This window comes from Gopherus evgoodei, chromosome 4 (assembly GCF_007399415.2).
Source record: "Gopherus evgoodei ecotype Sinaloan lineage chromosome 4, rGopEvg1_v1.p, whole genome shotgun sequence".
NCBI lineage: Eukaryota > Metazoa > Chordata > Testudines > Testudinidae > Gopherus > Gopherus evgoodei.
In genome coordinates this window covers 44871356-44892878 of record NC_044325.1, presented here as the reverse complement: position 1 = coordinate 44892878, position 21523 = coordinate 44871356, and the positions used below count along the sequence as shown (strand labels likewise).

General features: G+C 46.3%; 1 protein-coding gene across 1 annotated transcript in view; it reads left to right on the top strand.

Moving 5' to 3' along the window:
- The window catches only part of TTLL5 (tubulin tyrosine ligase like 5), a 254241-nt gene that overhangs the window by 47005 nt on the left and 185713 nt on the right, over positions 1–21523 (top strand). Inside the window, 3 exon segments of the mRNA XM_030559099.1 lie at positions 5778–5879; positions 6063–6154; positions 7770–7877. Coding sequence (XP_030414959.1) covers positions 5778–5879; positions 6063–6154; positions 7770–7877 — 302 coding nt within the window.

Sequence of the window (21523 nt, the reverse complement as noted above, 5' to 3'; positions counted from 1 at the left end):
GCCACATTTCACTCCGACCCCACCGCCTTTGTAAGGCTTGGGATTCACCTAACTGGAATGGATATGAGCAATCACTCGAAGAAGAAAAGACGGTTACTCACCTTTGTAACTGTTGTTCTTCGAGATGTGTTGCTCATATCCATTCCGCACCCGCCCTCCTTCCCCACTGTCGGAGTAGCCGGCAAGAAGGAACTGAGGAGCGGGTGGGCCGGCAGGAGTATATATGGAGCGCCATGGTGGCGCCACTCTAGGGGGCGACCTGCCGGCCCACTGAGTTGCTAGGGTAAAAGTTTTCCGACGAATGTGCACGCGCGGCGCGTACACCTAACTGGAATGGATATGAGCAACACATCTCGAAGAACAACAGTTACAAAGGTGAGTAACCGTCTTTTCTTCAGTGTACCAGAGAAAGATACAACATGGAAGCTGAAACTAGACAAATTCAGACAGGAAAGAAGGCATAAATGTTTAACATTGATGGTAATTAGCAATTGGAACAATTTACCCAATGTCATGGCTGATTCTCCATCACTGGCAATTTTTAAATCAAAATTGTTTTTCTAAATATACTTCTAAAAGGTATGCTCTAAGAATTATTTTTGGAGAAGTTTTATGGTCTGTTATACAGGAGTTCAGAGTAGATGATCACAATGATCCCTTCTGGTCTTGGTATCTATGAATCTATCTATACCTTGGATCTTTCATTTGTGACCCCAGGTCACTTTCTATAAGAGCTGGTACAATGACTTTTGTGTCCTGGCCATGTTCCAGCCAGAGAAATTGCATTGTTTAAATCCCCTTCATTTCAAGTGGATAGATTGATTTCACCTACTGTTGTGCAGTACTGCTATGTGCTGTTCAACTGCCACCACATTCTAACCTCAACGTGTCTGCATTTCAGTCGTGGAGAGAGAGTTTTGTTTGTACAGAGTTGTAGTGCACTTTGAGATCCCTCTGAGTGAAAGACACTACTAGAATGTAAGTTTTCTATCACTGAATTGTATTTGGAATCTGGAACTGCGGCTATCCAGTAGATGGTGAAGCTCTCTAGGGAAGGGAGAAGTTGTAAGAATGGGAGATAAAATACTTGGGTTTGGAAGTACTGAGAATGCAGTAATCTCTGTGACCAGCAGTGATTAGTATCACATAGCTGATTGTGGGCAGTGTGGGAACTGAATCACTCTTCTCTGTGGCAGGTGGCAGTTTCAGGCCCCTGAGGAAAAATAGAGTAGTGTTTTTTCCTGAAATTGGTTTCTGTCTCTATTTACAAGTCGTGGGATGGCCTAATTGCCAGCACACTACATTTGTACACCCATTCCCATTTGTATTACTGTCCTATTTCTCACCTCTTTTCCCCATATGATTGTCTTGGTTTTCTGATTTCTCTGTGCTACTTATGTGATGCCTCAGGTTCTGGATACGCTCATGAGTTTGTTTGTTTGGCTGTCTTTTTTTTTTTTTTTTTTTTTTTTTTGGCAGTGATGTGGCTACAGAAATGGTCAGTGAGATGTTTTGAATGGGCTTCATGCACAGAGGCATCACAGCCAGAGAAGGAAGAACAGTTATACTCTGACTCTAGGGCAGAGGTGGGCAATCTATGGCCAGACCACATCTGGCCCACGGGACCATTCTCCCTGGCCCCTGAGCTCCTGTCTCGGGAGGCTAGCCCCCAGCCCCTTCCCTGCTGTTCCCCTCTCCCGCAGCCTCAGCTCACTGCATCACCGGCGCAATGCTCTGAGCGGTGGAGCGGCGAGTTCCTGGGGCAGCTGCAGCCTTCCTAGTGAAGACATACCCTAAGAAAGGTGGGGGTAAGAGGGAAGCACACAGAGCCCAAGGATCAGGGGAAAGAGGGAAGTTCCTGAAATACAAGTGAATGGGCAGGTCACACAGGGAGCTTGTGGCTGAGGAATGGGGGACTGCAACACCTACCAGCCACTAGTGCTCCAGGTAGCGTGGTAAGGGGACAGGGGAGTTTGGGGGTGGTGGTAAGGGATTGGGGTGGTCAGAGGGCAGGGAACAGGGGGGTTGAATGGGGGCAGGGGTTCCAGGGGCAGTTAGGGAGAAGGGGCGGCTGGATGGGACAGAGATCCCGGGGGCGAGGCAGTCTGGAAGGAGAGGGGGTGTTGGATGGGGCAGTGGGGAGCAGTTAGGGGCAGGGGGAAGTTAGGGGCTGGCGATCCAGGGGCAGTCAAGGAGAAGGGGTGACTGGATGAGGCAGGAATCCCGGGGGGCTGTCAGGGGTGGGAAGTGGGGGGGAGGTTGCATGGGGGCGGGGGCCGGGCCATGCCTGCCTGTTTGGGGTGGCACAGCCTCCCCTAACCGGCCCTCCATACAGTTTCTAAAACTCGATATGGCCCTCAGGCCAAAAAGTTTGCCTGCCCTTGTTCTAGGGCCACCAAACCTGATAATACTGCTGTTAGAAACGGGTTTCTCATTACCAGAGTGATACTTGGACACAAGCTACAGAAATGATCAAGGGGTTGGAGGAAAGAATGAACTCTGTCCAGGATGGTTAAGATGGCAAAGCTGAGAATGTCATAACCAACAAACATTTGAGATAGTTTCCTAGACAGAAACTGTTAAAATGGAGGTAAGGTAGAGAGTACATATCCATCATTTAGGGTAATATATATTTGAGATGTTGTAATGATCCCAAATCTGTTAAACCTTGGAAATCCATAGTCAGGGTTAAATATATGAAATTCAGTCATGTTAAAATATGGAAATATACAGTGAGGCTATCCAACCAATCTTCTAACTTCCTCTGTAGCTAAAGCTAACTGAAATCTTCTACATGGATTAAATCTTAACTTTTTATGATTAATGGTAACTTCGTCCCTTGCTATTCTTTATAACTGAATGTTTATCCTTCAGCAGGAACTTTATCGCTGCCTTGGAATAACACCATGAGCAGCAAAAAATGAACAAAATCTGTTTTTAACAAATCAGTTTAAACTAATGTGTGTCCACAAACACTAAAATGCCTTAATCACGACTGTATAGTTTTTAGATAGTGTCAATACTCTGTCCCACTGACAGTGAGACACTCTTCTCAAAATAGCCACCAACTGAGGGCAGTCACACTGAGAACAATGAGAGATGGCAGCCATTTTGAAAGAGGGCAGCTCTTTGAGAATTCTCTTTAGTAGACACTGGTATCCTTCAGCCCCTGTGAAAGACACTTTCACTTATAAAAAATAACGGGGAATGACCATTAATAAAACTGAAGAGTGGCACACTTTTTGTTGTTTCTTTAGACTGAGTTCTTTGAACATATACCAGGGGCTTGTTGCTGTCCCCCATTCCTCAGCCACAAGCTCCCTGTGTGACCTGCCCATTCACTTGTATTTCAGGAACTTCTCTCTTTCCCCTGATCCTTGGGCTCTGTGTGCTTCCCTCTTACCCCCACCTTTCTTAGGGTATGTCTTCACTAGGAAGGCTGCAGCTGTGCTGCTATAGTGCTTCACTGTAACCACTCACTACAGCAACAATCCCATTTTTGTTGGCAATCTGTCTCCACGAGAGGTGGTAGCAAGGTTGACAGAAGAATTATTTAATTGATCTAGCACTGTCTACATCAGGGTTAGGTCAGCTTAACTATGTTACTCAGAGATGTGAGTTTTTCACACGCTGAGTGATGAAGTTGGGTCAACTTAACTTTTTAGTGTAGACCTGGCCATATTCTTCCACTTTCTTCATGCCTTTCTCGTTCATGGTGTCAACATTTTCAAACTATTGGAGGGGACGGGAAGAGTTAAAATAATGGGTATTATGCTGGAATGTGTTAATGACTGCCATCAACCAACAATTAGAGGGCAGTTGAATCTGGTAGCTCTGCTAACCAATGGCTCATTGTGTTCCCCATTTTCCCCCTTTTGATTTTTCCAGTTTTCATCAAAATCAACAGGGTTCCCTGAAATTTGGGATTGATCAGATGGAGTGTTCAAAGTTTTTTATATTGCATCCACACTGAGAGATGCTATCAAGTTGCATGTAAGGCCTTGCAAGTTTCACCAGAACAACCCCCAAACCAATCTAAAACAGACAAGGTTTCACTGTGTTTAGGGAGTCTGTTCAGATTAGAGGTCTGGAAAAAATCTGACACTGAGTGCTACATTTCTTCAGTGGCCCATTTTAATTAATTTTAAATCCTAAATAAACTGTTTTAGGGCTTGTCTACACTTACAATGCTGCAGTGGTGTAGCTCAACCATTGTAGCACTTAGTGAAGACACTATCTATGCCAACAGGAGAGCTTCGCCCATCGGCATAGGTACTCCACCTCACCGAGAGGCGGTAGCTATCTTGATGAGAGAAGCTCTCCCATAAACATAGTGCTGTCTACACTGGAGTTAGGTTGGTATAACTACATTGCTTAGGGATATGGATATTCCACACCCCTGAGAAACATAGTTTTAATGACCTAAGTCAGTAGTATAGACCAAGCCTTAGTTGTAAACTTGTATAGAACAGTAATTCTGTGCTCAGTATTAGTGCTGTCACTTTTGGGAGGATACACTATATTTTTCATGCATAAGAGATTGGATTCCTACTTTAGGGGCGCACCTTAAATATAGACTTGCTACCAACACCTCTGTCAAGGTTCCTCCCCCACTCTGAACTTTAGGGTACAGATGTGGAGACCTGCACGGACACTTCTAAGCTTAATTACTAGCTTAGATCTGGTAACACTGCCACCATCCAGAAATTTTAGTGTCTGGAACACTTCCTGTCCCCCAAAAACCTTCCCCTCCCTGGGCAGCCTTGAGAGGCTTTTTCTCCAAGTTCCTGGTGAATACTGATCCAACCCCTTGGATCTTAACACAAGGCGAATTTAACCATCCCCCCCTCCTTTCCCCCACCAATTCCTGGTGAGTCCGGATCCAATCCCCTTGGATCTTAAAACAAGGAAAAATCAATCAGGTTCTTAAAAAGAAAGCTTTTAATTAAAGAAAGGTAAAAATCGTCTCTGTAAAACCAGGATGGAAAATACTTTACAGGGTAATCAGATTCATATAGCCCAGAGGAACCTCCTCTAGCCTTAGGTTCAAAGTTACAGCAAACAGAGGTAAAATCCTCTCAGCAAAAAGGAACATTTACAAGTTGAGAAAACAGAAATGAGACTAACATGCCTTGCCTGGCTGTTGCTTACAAGTTTGAAACATGAGAGACTGATTCAGAAAGATTTGAAGAGCCTGGATTTACGTCTGGTCCGTCTTAGTCCCAAGAGCGAACAACCCCCTAAACAAAGAGCACAAACAAAAGACTTCCCCCCACCAAGATTTGAAAGTATCTTGTCCCCTTATTGGTCCTCTGGTCAGATGTCAGCCAGTTTTACTGAGCTTCTTAACCCTTTACAGGTAAAAGAGACATTAACCCTTAACTATCTGTTTATGACAACCTCCATAATAAATCCATGGATGGGAAGGACAAGGTTAAGAGCAGTATCTCTGTAACTAGGAGGAATGGGATGAGATTTGCTTATGGTCAATTTAAACTGACGACTACTTAATCTTCTTGACAGTGGGATATATGGTGTTGGGCTGTGAAATAATCTCTTGGAAGAAGGATTGGGAGTCCCTTCCTTTGGAACGTTGGAAACCAGACTGGATACAGCTCTGGGAAATGTTCTTTGATGGTTTGCATTAGATTGTACCTAATTTAGGTCTTTTACATCTGTAATTGCAGCGACTGAATTGTCTGCCTAATAAGTCCCATCTAGCAAGCTGCTTGCCTTCCCCAGAAAGTGTAGCTTGAGTTTTTTGTCCTTATTCTTAGGTTTGCGACTGTGAGATATGACCAGGGAACTAAGAACATTAAAAACCAGTTCATGCATCTGACCAACTACAGTGTCAACAAGAAGAGTGGAGACTATGTCAGGTACTTAGAATTGCCAAAGAGATGAGAGGATGGGCGTTGGTTCTTGGAGGCAGAACCAAATTCACACCAGGGTGGGGGAGCAAATTTTGTATGACTGCATCTAAGTATGGCTTTCAAAGGTTAGAGTGGTGATCCTGATGCACAGGCCAATTATGTGAGCCATGCTTCCTTGGTTTGTTTTAGCTGTGATGACCCTGAAGTGGAGGATTATGGGAACAAGTGGAGTATGAGTGCGATGCTGAGGTACCTGAAACAAGAAGGGAGAGACACAACGAGTGAGTAGAGACCCCCGTTTGGTTCCTTCCTTGTGTCCACCAGCAAGAAATCCTGGGAAGACCCCTACTAGGTTCCATCTCAGGGCAGAGGGCAGGATTGTTCCCTGTGATATATTCTCTAGGGCTATGGCCAGGCCTAGTTCTCAATGTTCCCAGTGGGGAGGACTCCAAACCTTATCTTGCCTGGCATATAGTTCAACAAACTGTCAGGGTGTTTCCTGATATTCTTCCTAAGTTTCCCTTTCTTAATGTCCTCCCGTTCCTCCTAGTTATACCTTCTGGTATCACCCTAAATGCTTCCCCTCCCTCCATGGCTCCCGTGGCTTGTTCAGTCTGGTGAGTCATCAACCTCTCGAACCCTGCAGTTTCGTGAACAAATGGCTGGTTACCTGTGTCATTTTGAATGACTCATGGATGTGATATCACTTTTTCATGCCCCAGGTTTTTGCTGAGTTTTGTTGGCCATCTGGGTGCTTATGTTCTGTAGAACAGCTCTCTTCCATACCTTTACCAGGTCTGCTTTGATGCATCTGCACAGCAGAATCCAAGGAATTTTCTCTTAAGGGACAACTTGCCTAACACTGAGTCCTTAGTAACACTATTTGACAGCTGCTATGCCCATCCTATAAGTATTGCCAGAGAACTTAGAGGATGGAGGAAGGGACTGGAATCAGGTTTCTAAGTGGAACTAAGCCTTTCTCAATTTTATGTGCATGGTTATGCAGTCACTCATGCTCACTTGCACCAATTAATGTTCTCTCAGTTGCACACATGATTAGATATTGATACAGATCATTAGAACATTGTTACACTTTATGATATCCAGTGTAAAGCGATAAACTCTCCTAAATAACCAACCACTGAGAGAAATTAGGAAGACATTCCAATGAATTGGTTATTCCATAATTGTTCAGTTATGGGTTTCTTGCATCTTGCTCTGGTGCTGGTGTCAGAGACAGAATGCTAGGCTAAGAACGCCAGTCTGATCTGGGACAGCAGTTTCTGTATTCTTATGCACATGCAAGAACACTTATGTACCCACTCATGTGCACACATTCATGCACCCTCTTGTACAGATGCTCAGACTTTGCATACCTAGGCATACGTACACACGTATTCCCCCACATATGGAAAATAGTAATTGCTGTACTAAATTAGACCAGAGGTTTATCTAGTTCAGTGGCCAGTATCAAAAGGGAGCTGCCAACAGAGTTTTTTCCTGATCCCCATTAGTTTGGTTTGTGCCCTTGAGCATGAGAGTTTCTCTAACACTCTTGATTAGTTAATCCTTAAAACATTGTGGGTGGGTGAGTGATCACTCATGCTTAATTGTGCTGTCATGCATGCTATATGCTCCTGCTTATGCTTGCTTGCTTGCATTTGTTCTTGCACTCCTGTGAGAATTCACTTGAGTGCTCCTGCCTTGGGGTATTCATGTATGCACTCATGATCTCTTGTTCCTCTGAGTGTCCACACATGCCCTCATTTGCTTGATGTTACCTGTGGAGTCATCCATACTCAGATTCACATGCAAACCCAGGAGAGCATTTGCACATGAGTGCAATCCCTGCTTCACATTCTGTTTTTTTTTTTTTGTTTTTTTTCCCCCTCACAGCACTGATGGCCAATGTGGAGGACCTGATTATTAAGACCATTATTTCTGCTGAGTTGGCCATTGCCACAGCCTGTAAAACCTTTCTTCCACACCGTGGCAGCTGCTTTGGTAAGGAGCCCAGGTGTTGTCTTAACATATGGGGCTGTTGCAGGTTCCCTTTTCTCCTGGGTGTCTGTTACCTGCTGCTTCCAGCCCAGGTGTTGTGTGGAAAAGCTTGGACTCCATATTGGGCTAGCAACAGAGGGAAATTTTGGGTTTTGCTCTCTGTGCAGACATCCCAGACTGCGGGATTGACCCCAGAGTCACCGTCGCACATAGGAGGTCCTGTGAGGGGAGGAGTGCTGGATTTTACGATGAGCGGAACAGTTCAGAGGGAACCTACAAGGTGTTGGGCATACTGGAGTTGCTGGCCCATTAGTGGTCCTGGAAAGGGCGATGGGTGGAGCACACATTGCTGTGAGACCGGTCCCTAGAAGGAAGGCTTGTTGCATATGGGTATTGGTGATGCCTTCTGGGCTTGCTTTTGTGTGACTGTACCACATGGAGGCGGCAGAGCCTACCTCTGGCTGACGCTGTATACAGAGCTATGTATTGGCAATGGGAAGGGGAAGCTTGGAACAGTTCCAAAAAGCGGCGGCTGGTACCAGTGCATGCCTCCTACTGCTTTCCAATGGCAGCTCCTCAGGCTTCCCTGAGGCGGCCTCCTCCTGCTTCCAGCTGCTCTCTGCAAACACAGAAGGCAGGAGTCCCAAAGTAGAAGATTGCTGAGTGCAGAATCAGTCTTATGCTCAGTCAGTGCTTGCACTAAAGGCTACTAGTACTTTAGGCTGCCCTGTGTTCAGGGACCAAGGGGAATAGGCTGTCTGAGCACAGCCATGACAGGAAAATCCCTTCTGATGTGGGATTCTTGAAGGTTGGCAGCACTACATATATCTCCATGAGTGTAATGTTAATGCTGTCCAGTTTGGATCCTGGGAGCTGACAGGATAGAAAGAGGGACCCAGTGAGGAGGTATGCCTGGGCATGTATGGTATCAGGTGGCAGGTTACCTCTGAAAGCTGGCCAACTTGCAGGCAGGGCTGGCTCCAGGCACCAGCCCAGCAAGCAGGTGCTTGGGGTGGCCAACGGAGAGAAGCGGCACGTCCGGCTCTTCGGCAGCAATTCGACGGTGGGTCCCTCACTCCGTCTCGGAGCGAAGGACCAGCTGCCGAAGACTGAAGCGGCGGTGGTAAAGCGGATCACAGTTGTGGCGCTTTTTTTGCTGTTTGGGGCAGCAAAAACCCTGGAGCTGGCCCTGGTTGCAGGGCCTTTGCTTTTCTGTGTAGCTTTGATCCCTTCTTTCAGAGTTACCAGAACTCTTGGAAATGACTTCCATCTGACTGCTAAGTTTCCATTGTTTTTAATGAAGTAGCAGTTTAGCACCTACTCTAAAAATATCAACAGCCCAATAGAGACCTGGTCATCTCCCCTGTGTTTCTCCCTCCTCCTCCCCCTCTTAGCCCTTGTCTTAAGTTTACTCTCACCAGCTTGTGGAGAGGCTCTTATACTCCGTATGTCCTCTGTGCTGGGTCTGGCTTTAAGGTTATCCCACTTCCTGCTGCCTCCCCAGGATTGGACTTAAATCACCCTCTTGGTTGCTTCCCCTCCCCCCCACGCCTCCCACAGGGCTGCTGTCCCACAAACCTTCTTTCATTCCATATGTTTGAGTATAAACATGAATTAAGAGCTTCCTAGGAAAGAGAGCTTAAGCAGGAGCCATGGTGCTTCTCAAGGGAGCCAGAGGCATTCCTGGAGTTCTGTACTTGCTGCCACCTTCTCTCCCCCTCTCAGCCAAGTGGTTGGCCATGGTCCTGAAGAGCCCGAGCTGTCCCTTGCCTTCCTCCATTGCCCAATATTTATCCCAGTGCCCTGTGCTCACCCTGTGATGCCTTGCCCCTGCTGTTTCCGTTTACAGCAAGGACACTTGCCAGCTGGGGATGTTCAAGATGACTGACTCTGCAGTCACAAATGTTAGTGAAAAAACTGAATGAGACATGAATGGCAGAAGGTGGAATCTCTTTGAAGGCCACTTTCTCTCTGTTGCTTCCTTTCTTTTGATAGCAAACAATGCAGCCTGGAAATGACACGCTGGGAAAGATGGACTATCTAAAAGACTGGGTCAGTCAGGCTTGTCTATTTTATCTTTGTAGCTTACTGGAGTTTCTCCTTACTGTAGCTTACTGGAGGATCTCTCTAGTCAAGTCATACTCCGGAACCTTGTTCTCTCCTCTGTTGGGATGGGGTAGAGGCTGGCCTACACTGTGTTCCTGGCCCAGTTTTCTATGGTGCTGGAGATAAGTCTTTCCCCATGCCATCCTGGTTCTCACATATGCTCATTCTGTAGGTTAGACACTCCTCTCCTCTTCCACCTGGTTGGGGTACTGCTGGGGACTTTGGGAGAATGTTGGCAATGAATGTGGCAGTAGCTGGCCAGCCTGCCAAGTCCTAACAGCAACCAGTCCTACCGATCGTCTGCCTACTCATGAGCAGTTTCACTGGCAGGTCTGCAGTTCAGCATAGAAGAACATTGTAGGGGAGGTGTATAAATTTTATTGCAGCCATGTTTGTGGGGGGTGGGAGAGCACAAAGCTGTGAGAACTTGTTGCTTTGGTCTATGCAGCTGCCAGCTGATGCTCCTGCTGGCTGTGGCTTGTGGTTTCTAAATGGCTCTTAACTCCTCATTAAAATTAGGCTGCAAGTGAAATTCTTAAGTTGTGGCTCTCAAGGAAACTGAGCTGTGGGGCTCAGAACTGATAAAGCTGCCTGAACTGGTTCACCAGCTAATCTATGAAGCCTGAGCCCATGTCATTGGCTGCCCCAGATTGTTCCCTAAGAAGACTTCTCCTGTAATGGAATTGGTCTGGCTTTAGAAACATGCTTATAAGAGGAATCTCGTCTTCTGGGGCATTTGCAGCTTCTGACTGCACCAACTCTAGAAAGACCCACACAAGGTAGCAAGCTTGGTTTCCTTCTGAAGCCCTTTCCCTTGTGGTGAGGACTCCTCTGCCTAATCAAGTTCTCAGTTTTCTAGCCCCTTCATCCTGAAGGATCCCAAAACACTACACAAACAATTGCTTTCCCTAATACTAAAATGCATCCCTGTCTGGGATGGGATGTGACTGCTGTTCAACAGTGCACAGCTTGCTCCAAAACTTTAAGGCAGGAAGTGAAGAAGAAAAAAGCAATTTCCAATAAAAATTGCAGTGGGAATTTAGGGGCAGAAGTAATTACTTGAGTTAGAATTTGGCCAGAATCCCAGGACTCACTGAACTACAGTTAAAAGAATCACAGGGTCCTTAATGACCACAAATGATCAGGCCCTTGATTTTTGTCTCATTCCAAAGTCAGCATTTCTAAGTGTAAATATAGTGACTCCTGTCATCCCATTGGGGCACTGCTTTGATTTTTGAACCAGCAAGGAGAATGCCACCTACTTAAATCACCAGCACCACTTTCTGAAGCACCCTGAGTTTTTTCTGTGTGTGGGTTCTCTCACTGAAGCAATGACCTGGTTTGACCCTACGTAGCTTGAGAAATGTGACTGAATCACAGGCGTAGGTGGTCTGGCTGCAGACATTATATATACATTCTCACTACGCATTCATTTGGCAGGCAGTCTGGAAAATGCCAGTATTCTAAGGTCAAAGTAATACAGTAATGCATTCAGGGAGAAGATCATAGAATATTAGGGTTGGAAGAGATCTCAGGACGTCATCTAGTCCAATCCCTTGCTTAAAACAGGACCAACACCAACTAAATCATCCCAGCCAGGGTTTTGTCAAGCCAGGCCTTAAAAACCTCTAAGGAAGGAGATTCCATCACCTCTCTAGGTAACCCATTCCAGTGCTTCACCACCCTCCTAGTGAAAGTGTTGCCTAGTATCCAACCTAGATCTCCCCCACTGCAACTTGAGACCATTGCTTCTTATTTTGTCTTCTGCCACCACTGAGAACAGCCTGCATTCTCTTTGGAACCCCCCTTCAGGTAGTTGAAGCCTGCTATCAAATCCCCCTTCACTCTTCTCTTCTGCAGACTGAATAACTCCAGTTCCCTTAGCTTCTCCTCGTAAGTCATATGCCCTAGCTCCCTACTAATTTTCGTTGCCCTCCGCTGGACTCTCTCCAATTTGTCCACGTCTCTTCTGTGGTGGTGGGACCAAAACCGAACGGAATACTCCAGGTGTGGCCTCATCAGTGCCGAATAGAGGGAAATAATCACTTCCCTTGATCTGCTGGCAATGCTCCTACTAATACTGCCCAATATGCTGTTGGCCTTCTTGCACAAGGGGACGCTGCTGATTTATATCCAGCTTCTTGTCCACTGTAATCCCCAGGTCCTTTTCTGCAGAACTGCTGTTTAGCCAGTCGGGTCCCCAGCCTGTAGCAGTGCATGGGATTCTTGTGGAGAGGCTCTAATACTCCATATGTCCTCTGTGCAGGAAGGAATGTCCTGCTCCTTGGAGGTAATAGGGGAAATGGACACATCCTCCCTTCCCCATTCCCAAAAGGCAGAGGAGCAAGGTCAAACTAGTGTCACATGGAATCGGATGCAGTCTGGAGATAAGGGGTGAAGGTGTTAATTTCCTCCAAACAGAGAATCTAACAACTTGACCTGTGTTTTATGCAGGCTCTGGGAAAGCTGCAGGATACAGGCTCTGACAGCAACAGGTTAACTTTGAGGGAGGATGGGATAGTACTTTGGATAGGCCTTTGCAGAGGTGATTCAGTATGAGGCGGCAGTGACTTTGGAGTGCCTGGGTTCAAGCCAGTTAAAGACTTCATTGTTTGTTTGTTTTTGCCTCCTGGAGTCTGGGCTTCTGGGTGGGCTAAGAAAGGCCCTACTATTGTGCTGAGGCCCACTTTGAAACAAACATCAACCTTTCCCCAGGGTGGTTGATCGGGGATGGCGTGAAGGCAGCAAGGCTCCAGTGCTACAACCCTTCTCTGCACTCATTGAAACAGCCTGAAGAAGAGGCAATATAATGGGTCCCCTCTCACTATTGGCAAAGATCAGTCCAGCAGCTAGGATGTTGCATTTTTTCCACCCTCAAAAGGGGAAGACCAGAATACTCAGGATATTACTTGATCTTGGCAGGACAGTGATATAGTGTCTTAAGCAAGAACAGCTTTGAAAGGGTGTCCTAGGGCTGAATTGCTCAGAACAGTGCTGCTAGCAGGCTTTCATGGGACTGTCAAGGTGTGGTATAGTAGAAACAGACACTCATGCGTGCTCTGATGCCACTCTAGAGCCGTGCACTACTGGTTGGCTCTACTGAGACTTAATGTTATCATGAACTCTCAGTGGATATTGCAGCTCTCTTGTCCATTGTTGTGAGTATTACCACTCCCCAGATGATAGTGTAGATTCTGCTGGGCATAATGGGTTTTCTTGCTTGTGAGAACTTGTCACATAGATTCTCCTGGAATTTACTCCTGGTTGTTTCATACTTGAACCTGGAGAATTTTGGGTGGCTGAATGGTCCACTTGACCATCTCACTATGACTGACTGGCATGAATACAGGCGTTTGAAGTGGAACCTAGTGGACCAGTCCCAGGTTTGTATGGAAGTGCAGGAGCTCCTGCGCCTCTCCCACAGACAACTTTGTTCTTTTGTAGTAACTAGTGCTTCTCTCAATGACCTCAATCATTTTGGATATAATACAGGACATTAGTGCATGTCCTTTGAAGTCTGCTGGCCATTTTTCATCCTTTGCCATCCAGTGACTTTCCAGGGATGCTATATGGAGATGGGGAAACTTTTTTTCTCTTTGCACAGAACTTAAGAACAACTGTTTCTTGGAAGAAAGGATGTGTCATTTTCTAATAGTGGGTATGTAGAACTAATGTGATGTAATGAGACACAACCTTTCCCCTAAGCCAAGGGTCGTCAAACTTTTCAGTGTTATGCCCCCCCCTTACCCCTGTCTGCACCCCCCTCTCCCATCAGGAGCCAGGGCTATGCTGCAGCTCCCAGTGGGGAGGGGGGGAGGGATGCAGGCAGGGGTAAGGGGGCCACAGCTGGGGGCAGGTCTTGGGCCAGGAATGGATCTCAGCCTGTGGGGTGGGGGCAAGGCTGGAGGCAGGGCCAGGGCAGAGTGCGACTGGGTTGTGCTGGCCTGGGCCTCCTGTGCCCTCACAAGCGTTCCTCTGTGCCCCCCTAGTTTGGGGACCACTGCCCTGAGCACTGGATCACACCACCCATGATCTTATTGCTGATAAATTGTCCTTCCATGGTCTGCATCACAGGAATCCTGGCTGGTACTGCAGAACTAGTGTATGTTCACCTTGCCCCCTAGAATACTCTCTCCATCACTGGTCTACACTCCATGATGAGTAAACTGAAGGTGCTGTAGGCTCTTTCTCAGCTCAAATGCAGCTAATCAAAATCCTTTGCATTAATCCATTAATTTGTAAATCCAGACACCACACTAACCTGGAATTCTGCTGGTCTTCCTTGATCTCCAGACACCAAAGGCTTCCTGGAGATAGAGAGGTGTTTTTTTTTTCAATGTCGCAATGAAGTTTACAAATCTCTCTGTGTCGGCTTGTGTCAATATCCAGGCAGATGGTGCCTCTAATATGAGATGGTGTATTAGGCTATATTTTGAGCCTTTACCGTAACTCTTTCACAGGTAATCTCCAGTCTCTTACAGCCTGCCAGCCTTAACCCTGGACTGGATCTTCTGGCTGGTATGTGTACGAACTGTCTCTGTATCAGTATTTATACTGTAGTAGCACAGAGGAGCTCGAGTCATGGAGCAGGTCCCTATTGTGGTAGATGCTGTACACCAGAGTTTTGCCATTTCAGGCCAATGGGGCCTGCGAGAAGTGGCTTGGGCTGAGGGATGTGCTGGCCGCCTGTTCCTGCAGCCTCCATTGGCCTGGAACGGCAAACCTACAGCCAGTGGAGTTGCAATCTTGGTCGAACCTGTGGCCGCTGCAGGTAAACAAACTGACCCGGCCCACCAGCAGATTCCCCTGACGGGCCCTGTGCCAAAGCGTTGCTGATCACTGTTGTATACAACAGAACAAAAGGGTAGCCCCAGCACTTAGGAATTTGTAGTCTAAGTCTAAGACAAGGAGACAACAGGTGGATACAGACAGACAAGGGAGTGCAAGGAAACAATATTGGTCAGCATGAGTGATAGTCTTAGTACACCCGCAGCCTAACAGTTTGTCATTCTGTCTCTCAAGTGGCTCCTGACCATGAGTTCCTATCACAGTGAAGACTGTCAAAGCAGGGTAGACACCCTGACCCAGGTGGTGTGTTCTATAATTAGATTTCGCCAAGGCAGTACCAAATGTGAAACTCTGGATCACTCTAACAGCCTTACCATAGAGTCATAGACAATACCTTTACATCTCCACTCTCTCTCTCCACCCAGATAAACTGAACTTACTTATAAAATGGTCACTTATACCAAAAATTGCAAATAATCCAAGTTACTTGCAGCCCCAGAGACCAGTCACTCACCCAGGTCGAGTTGCATTCTAGACCTCATACCGAAGATGACGGTGGTAGCCAGTTCTATAGTAAACTAACTATAGATTTATTAGCTAAGAAAAAGAAATAAATAAGCTATTGAGAGATTAGAATATATGTACAGGTTAAGAAGTCTGTAATTCCAAAATGGTGGCAAATGTAATAAATGACCTGTTTTCCAAAAGTCTTTCAGGGTACCGAGATGTCTGGGGGCATCTTTGCTTTGCATTTGGTACCCTTCCCTGTAAGAGTCCAAACAATCCAGAGAAACAGGATCTTTACCTGAATCCATACTTGTAACTGCTTCTTATAGAAAATAAGCTGATAGTCACCACCCACATGGGTTCTTTCTTTGACTGGAGAGAGAGAGAGAGAGAGAGAGAGAGAGAGAGAGAGAGGAGTACATTTAGAGTCTTTGATATCTGATTATCACACACAATGACCACTTGCCTTCATATGTGCAGAAATTAGTACTTTCTTGTTAAAATTCTTCACTTTCTTTATGCAAGGTTTCTTTCTCATTTGATAGGTTATTTATTTAGAGGTGTGTATATATAATGTAAAGGTTTTATTATATTATAACAGGCTACAGATAAATGAAAATAATATATTAATATCCCATTAGTTTTCATGAAATTTGTACACTAAATACATTCTTATACAATTAACAACCACTTTAATCTATATTGATATACAAGTCAAATGGCCTGGGGTTTTGGCACGAGCTGGTACCTAGTCTGCCAGCATGTCACTGTTTCAAAGTTTTCAAAGAATGCTGTATGGCAGAGGAGAGTTTTAAGAGAGCTGAAGGAGAATGAATTAATTATTCTCTTATTGTGATTTAAACTGGTGACTCTGAACCTTTCCAGACTACTGTACCACTCTCAAGAGTCTGATTTGTATCATGTACCCCCACATTTCACCTCACTTAAAAATGACTTGCTTACAAAATTCAACATAAAAATACAAGCAGCACCTATTACTGAAAAATTGCTTACTCTCATTTTATCTATAATTATAAAATCAATTGGGGTGTGTGTGTGTATAATATATGTAATACTTACATTTCACTGTACAGTATATGGAGCAGTATAGACAAGTCATAGTCTGAATGAAATTTTAGTTATACTGCTTTGCTAGTGCTTTTTATGTAGCCTGTTGTAAAAATAGGCAAATGTCTAGATGAGTTGTTGTTCCCCCAGGGCTACATGTACCCCTGGTTTGAGAGCCACTGATTAGACCACTTCCTTCTCCAAGCAGAAATAAGAGCTTTCCTTTGACAGCAGGAAGAAACTAGCACTGTGGTCTGCGCTCTAACTTAATTATTTTTGGAAAACTCTGCTCCAGCTGGAAGCCAAGGATACCCTTGATGAACTAATATTCCTATACCACATCTAAGAAGCTGTAGGGATGAAGGGAAAGGCCCTGAAATGACTCCTATCTTTCTCAGATGCAACCTTAGATGGTTGTCTTGAGCAACTGTCACTCAACTTCCGAAGTCCTCACCTGTAGAGTCTCCTAAAGCTCAGTGCTCTCCCTTATGTTGTTCAACATCTATATGAACCATTGGGGGAGCTGGTGAGACAACATGGACTGGAGTGCCAAAATATGCAGATTGCACTGTACATAAAAAGTAGAGCTGAGTGCTAACTACCATCTCAGAGCACTTGCAGGGCCTACCTGAAATTGACACCTGGATGAGAGCAGCTGGCTAATGCTGAGCCCAAGCAAGATTAAGGTGATGCTGATAGGAATTGGGAAATGCTTTTGAAGACTGTATCTGACATCCTCCATTATCTGCTCTTGGAGGCCTAAATAACCATTATGAAAGAAAAATGCCCAATTATATCTGCAAGCTGCCACAATATTATTGCAGTTCTTGAGTGTGTGTGTCCCTCCCTCTGTGCCTGATTATTACAATTAATTTTCTAGGAATAAATCCTTCCTTCCTGCTGAAAAGCTTCACCTAGTATAAAATGCAGCAGCTTGCCATGGTTGTCATGCACCATCACCCTGCTGCTCTTGTCCCTGCTTTGGCTCAGGCTCCTGAGTGAATACATAGACTGGTTGAGTCCCTGTCCTGATATTTAGAGCCCTCTATAAGACTGGTCCAAGCTGCCTGAAAGATCACCTCTCCTGCAGCCATAACCTTCTACAATGACTCTGTTCCACTGAATCAATTAAATTTAAGTAATAACGAGTGTCTTGTGAGTGTACTTTCATAGAACTGGATCTAGTCTGAAATTCCTTCAACAGAGAAGGATGACTTTGGACCTCACACAACTCAGAACTAAATCTAAAACTTTGCTTTGGTGTGGCTTTCCCTCATAGTTACACCCCTTGTTATCTAATCAGCTAACTCACTCCTACATATGAGGAGTGTGATATTTGTTTTTAATTCTGAGGGTCACCTGGCTGTTAGGGAGATTAATGCTGTAGCAGTACCTGGATCTGCAGATGTACCCTCTTTCTCATGCGGCAGGATGCTGAGAATTAAAGAGTGGTGGAGGCAGCATTTAGCCAGCTCTGAACTTCCTTTGGAATGAAAAGAAATGTAATGTCCTCTTCAAAGTAGCTTAGCCATGTTGAACACTAAGCCCCGTCTTCCTTATGGGGATTGCAGAGCTGAGTTATACCTCTGTGCACTCTGGGGAGCTGACCTGTGGCTAGACTCTAGGGCTACCTCACACCTTCCAGGAGACTGCATGAGGATGGAAAAGAGTTTGGCTGGTAAAGAATGAGAAGCGTTGCTTTGCTATTAGTTATGCAGGAAAGCTTCCTTTTCCCCTGTAAGGGAGGGAGATAACCCTAAGCCTTCTGGGGGGGTGGGTTTGGGAGCCCTGATTGCAGTGATCCTTTTGCTGAGTGGGAGCTCATGTTCTTAAGACTTGGCATCAGATGCTGCCTTCTGATATCTTGCTTGAGCCTTTGAAATTGTATGAGGATGAAATAGGTTTTTGTGGTTCACAGTAGCTTAAGAAGGGGAGTAGGTTAAGGATCTGAGGAAACCTGATTGCCTATCTGCTAGCTCCCCGTATTTCCTCAACATTGGGATGCAAGGTGGGCTGTCACAGACCTGATGCTGCCCTTGACACAACTAAAGGGAAATCCTAGCATACAGTCATCTTTCAATCAGTTTGCTCTCTCTGATCCCTCTACAACAGGAAGTGACAGCCAGGCATCCTGGCTACAGCTGCAGAGGAGACACTTTTGCTCTCTGGTGTTTTCACAGGGGTTTCCCCTCTTTATGCTGCTTACCTGTGAGTTCAGTACCTTTGCCTGCAGATGAAGATAAGATGGGGTGAGAGTGAGGCATTTTTCAGTGTGAAATCGTCCTGGTTCATTCTCAAAAGTGGGACGTAGGCTAATGAAACCCTTCTAGGGGATGTGGGATGCTGGATTTTTTTACCTAGGATTTGTGTGTAGTAGTTCCCAGTCAGTGTCAGGATGCCCACTGTGCTGAATATCTCAGTTCTAACTGAGCTCCACCTGTTGGACTTCTCACCAAACTGCTGTGAGGGGATCCAAACACCAAGTCCCCATATGCCTTAAACCAGGGGTTCTCAACCTTTTTCTTTCTGAGGCTCCTCCCAGCAACATACTATAAAAACTCCAGGGGCCAGCAGAGGGGCCTCTGGGTTCCTGGCTTCAGTCACGGGAGTGATGAGGGCAGCTTGAAGCTTTAGCCATGCAGGGCTCAGGGCTTCTGGACTTCAGCCACCAGGCAGAAGAGAGATGGGGCTTTAGCTGTGAAGGGGGTGGTTCTGCCCTGCAGGGGCATCAGGGCTTTAGACCCATGGCTCTGCTCCTGGCTTCAGCCCTGTGGGGGTGCCAGAGCTGCGGGCTTCAAACTTGTGCCTCTGTTCCTGGCTTCACCCCCCATCCCCCTAGGGGACATCTGGGCTCAGAGCTCCCCACGGCTCTGCTCCAGTTTCAGCCCCATGGTGTGCTGGGCCTTGGGGGGCCCCCACACTTCAGCTTTAGGGCCCCGTGGCCCCCTGCAACGAGCTTGCAGCATCACTGGAGGGAGGGCAACAGATCCCTGATTGACAAGTGCTGCTTTAAGCATCAGAAGTCTGAATGGAGTCCAGACCCTGCCTGTAACTGGGATCTCTAGGCATATTCATGGAGTGTGGGTCATCTGCCTAGTACTTCCCCTGACAGCTAAGACTTCTTGGTCCTGCTTTCCAGCTCCTGGGACTAGTCCTACCCCCGCCCCCCTCCCCATATCCCCAGATCTTAAATTCCAGCTCTGAGAATGGTCTAGGTTTGCAATTTACCTCTTCTGGGGCATGTGATAGATGTAGCATATAACACACAGATGTGACACTGGATTTTAAAACACCATTGCTCTTTATATAGAGAGAAAGCCCAAGAGTGTATAGATCATTTAGAAAACAACAAACCCCTGCTCACAATGCCCCCCCCCATTTTAGCTTACTCTTTTCTTGCAGAACTGTGTAGAAGCATTTGTGGTAGAAGCATCCAGTGTATGCCCTGTAAAAGTAAAAGGGATCAATCTTGGTCCCGTTTGGCACACGTATCCCATCCTCTCTATAAATGTAAGAGCAGCATATAAATCAGCAACAGCAATGTACAAAAACACGTAAGACTTGGTTCCTGCCCCAGAGAACTTAGTATGTCAATAAATAAGACAAAAGATAGGGAAAGGAATGCTATACAAGCAGAATAATCAGGATGCTGACTAGCAAGTGTCTTCTTAGTTTCACTTATATATAGGAGTGGAGGAAAGGAGGGATGGGACATTGAGGGGATGGGGGGTAAGGATGGGAAAAGGGGGAAAAAGAGTGAGAGAGAATGATGGAGAGACACATGGAAGTGAAGTTGATAGCTAAGGTAGGGGAAGTCAGGGGGCTCCGCACATTGCCCCTGCCCCAAGCACCACCCCTGCAGTTCCCATTGGCTGTCAGCTGTGGCCAGTGGGAGCTGCAGGGGCAGCATCTGCAATGGGGCAGCATGTAGAGCTGTCTGACCATACTTCCGTGTAGGAGCCGGAGGGAGGACATGCTGCTGCTTCCAGGAGTTGTTTGAGGTAAGCGCCACCCAGAGCCTGCACCCCTGACCCCCTGCAGTACCCCAACCCCGATCCCCCACCTGCCCTCCAAACCCCTCAGTCCCATCCTCCTGCACCCCAGAGCCCACACCCCCGGCCAGAGCCCTCACATGTGCACCCCAATCCCCTGCCCCAGCCTGGAGCCCCCTCCTGGATCCTGAATCCCTCATTTCTGGCCCTATCCCAAACCTGCACCACTAGCCAGAGCTCTCACTCCCTCCTGCACCCAGCCCCCATTTTCATCAGCATTCATGGCTTGCCATACAATTTCCATACCCAGATGCAGCCCTTGGGCCAAAAAATTTGGCCGCCCCTGGCTTAGAGTTTGAGAGGTTGCAGACCAGCAGTTGCTATTGACCCACTCACCTTTTCCATCTAGCTGCTTGGCTGTCCCTCAGGTTTTGTACACTAGAAACTACAGAGTCCTCACTTTAGCTTAGACTATCTTTTGGAAGAATGTGCTTAGCTTATACATGAGGTTTTTTTTTTTTCTTGTTCAAAACCCTTAAATGTTCACACTCATAACCTCCTCCTCTTTCCCTCTCCCCTGCCAGAGCCTTCCCATCCTGGGAAACAAGAAACCCTGATGCAGATCAGCCTCACTTTCTTGGGCTGGACCAACTGATTAGTTCTGTGCTGTTTTGCTTCCCACTCAGTGTCTGGCTACAGGGCCCAGAAAAACATGCAGGCAACATTCACAAATTGTGCTGCCATTTCCTTCTCCTCCAAGTCCCCCCAGTAGCTCAGTAACTTATTGTCGCAAGCTACATGAGCTCTTGAACAGCTGCCTGCAAAGGAGGATCTTGTCAAACAGTCCAGCTCACCAGAGCCCGCATGAATGTGAAGCAGGTGACAAAATGCTGGGGCCAGAATTCGAGGAGAGCAGCATGGCACAGTAATTCTATTGCTCTTGTAACTGATCAATTAAATGGAAATCCTTCCCCTGTGCCAATCCCATGTTCTGCAATATTTAAAAAGAATGTGCATAAGTTGCGCTGGTGTTAACTGTCTCTAACACTTAGTGGTGTGCCAAGAAATTGCGTTGGTGCCAACTTACTCAGTCATATTTGTTGTACCATCTTTCTTGTAAGTTGTGTCCCAAAATGAGAGAATGTGCTGTATAGAAGGGAATAAAATCAGTCCTGGAATGGGAAGCTG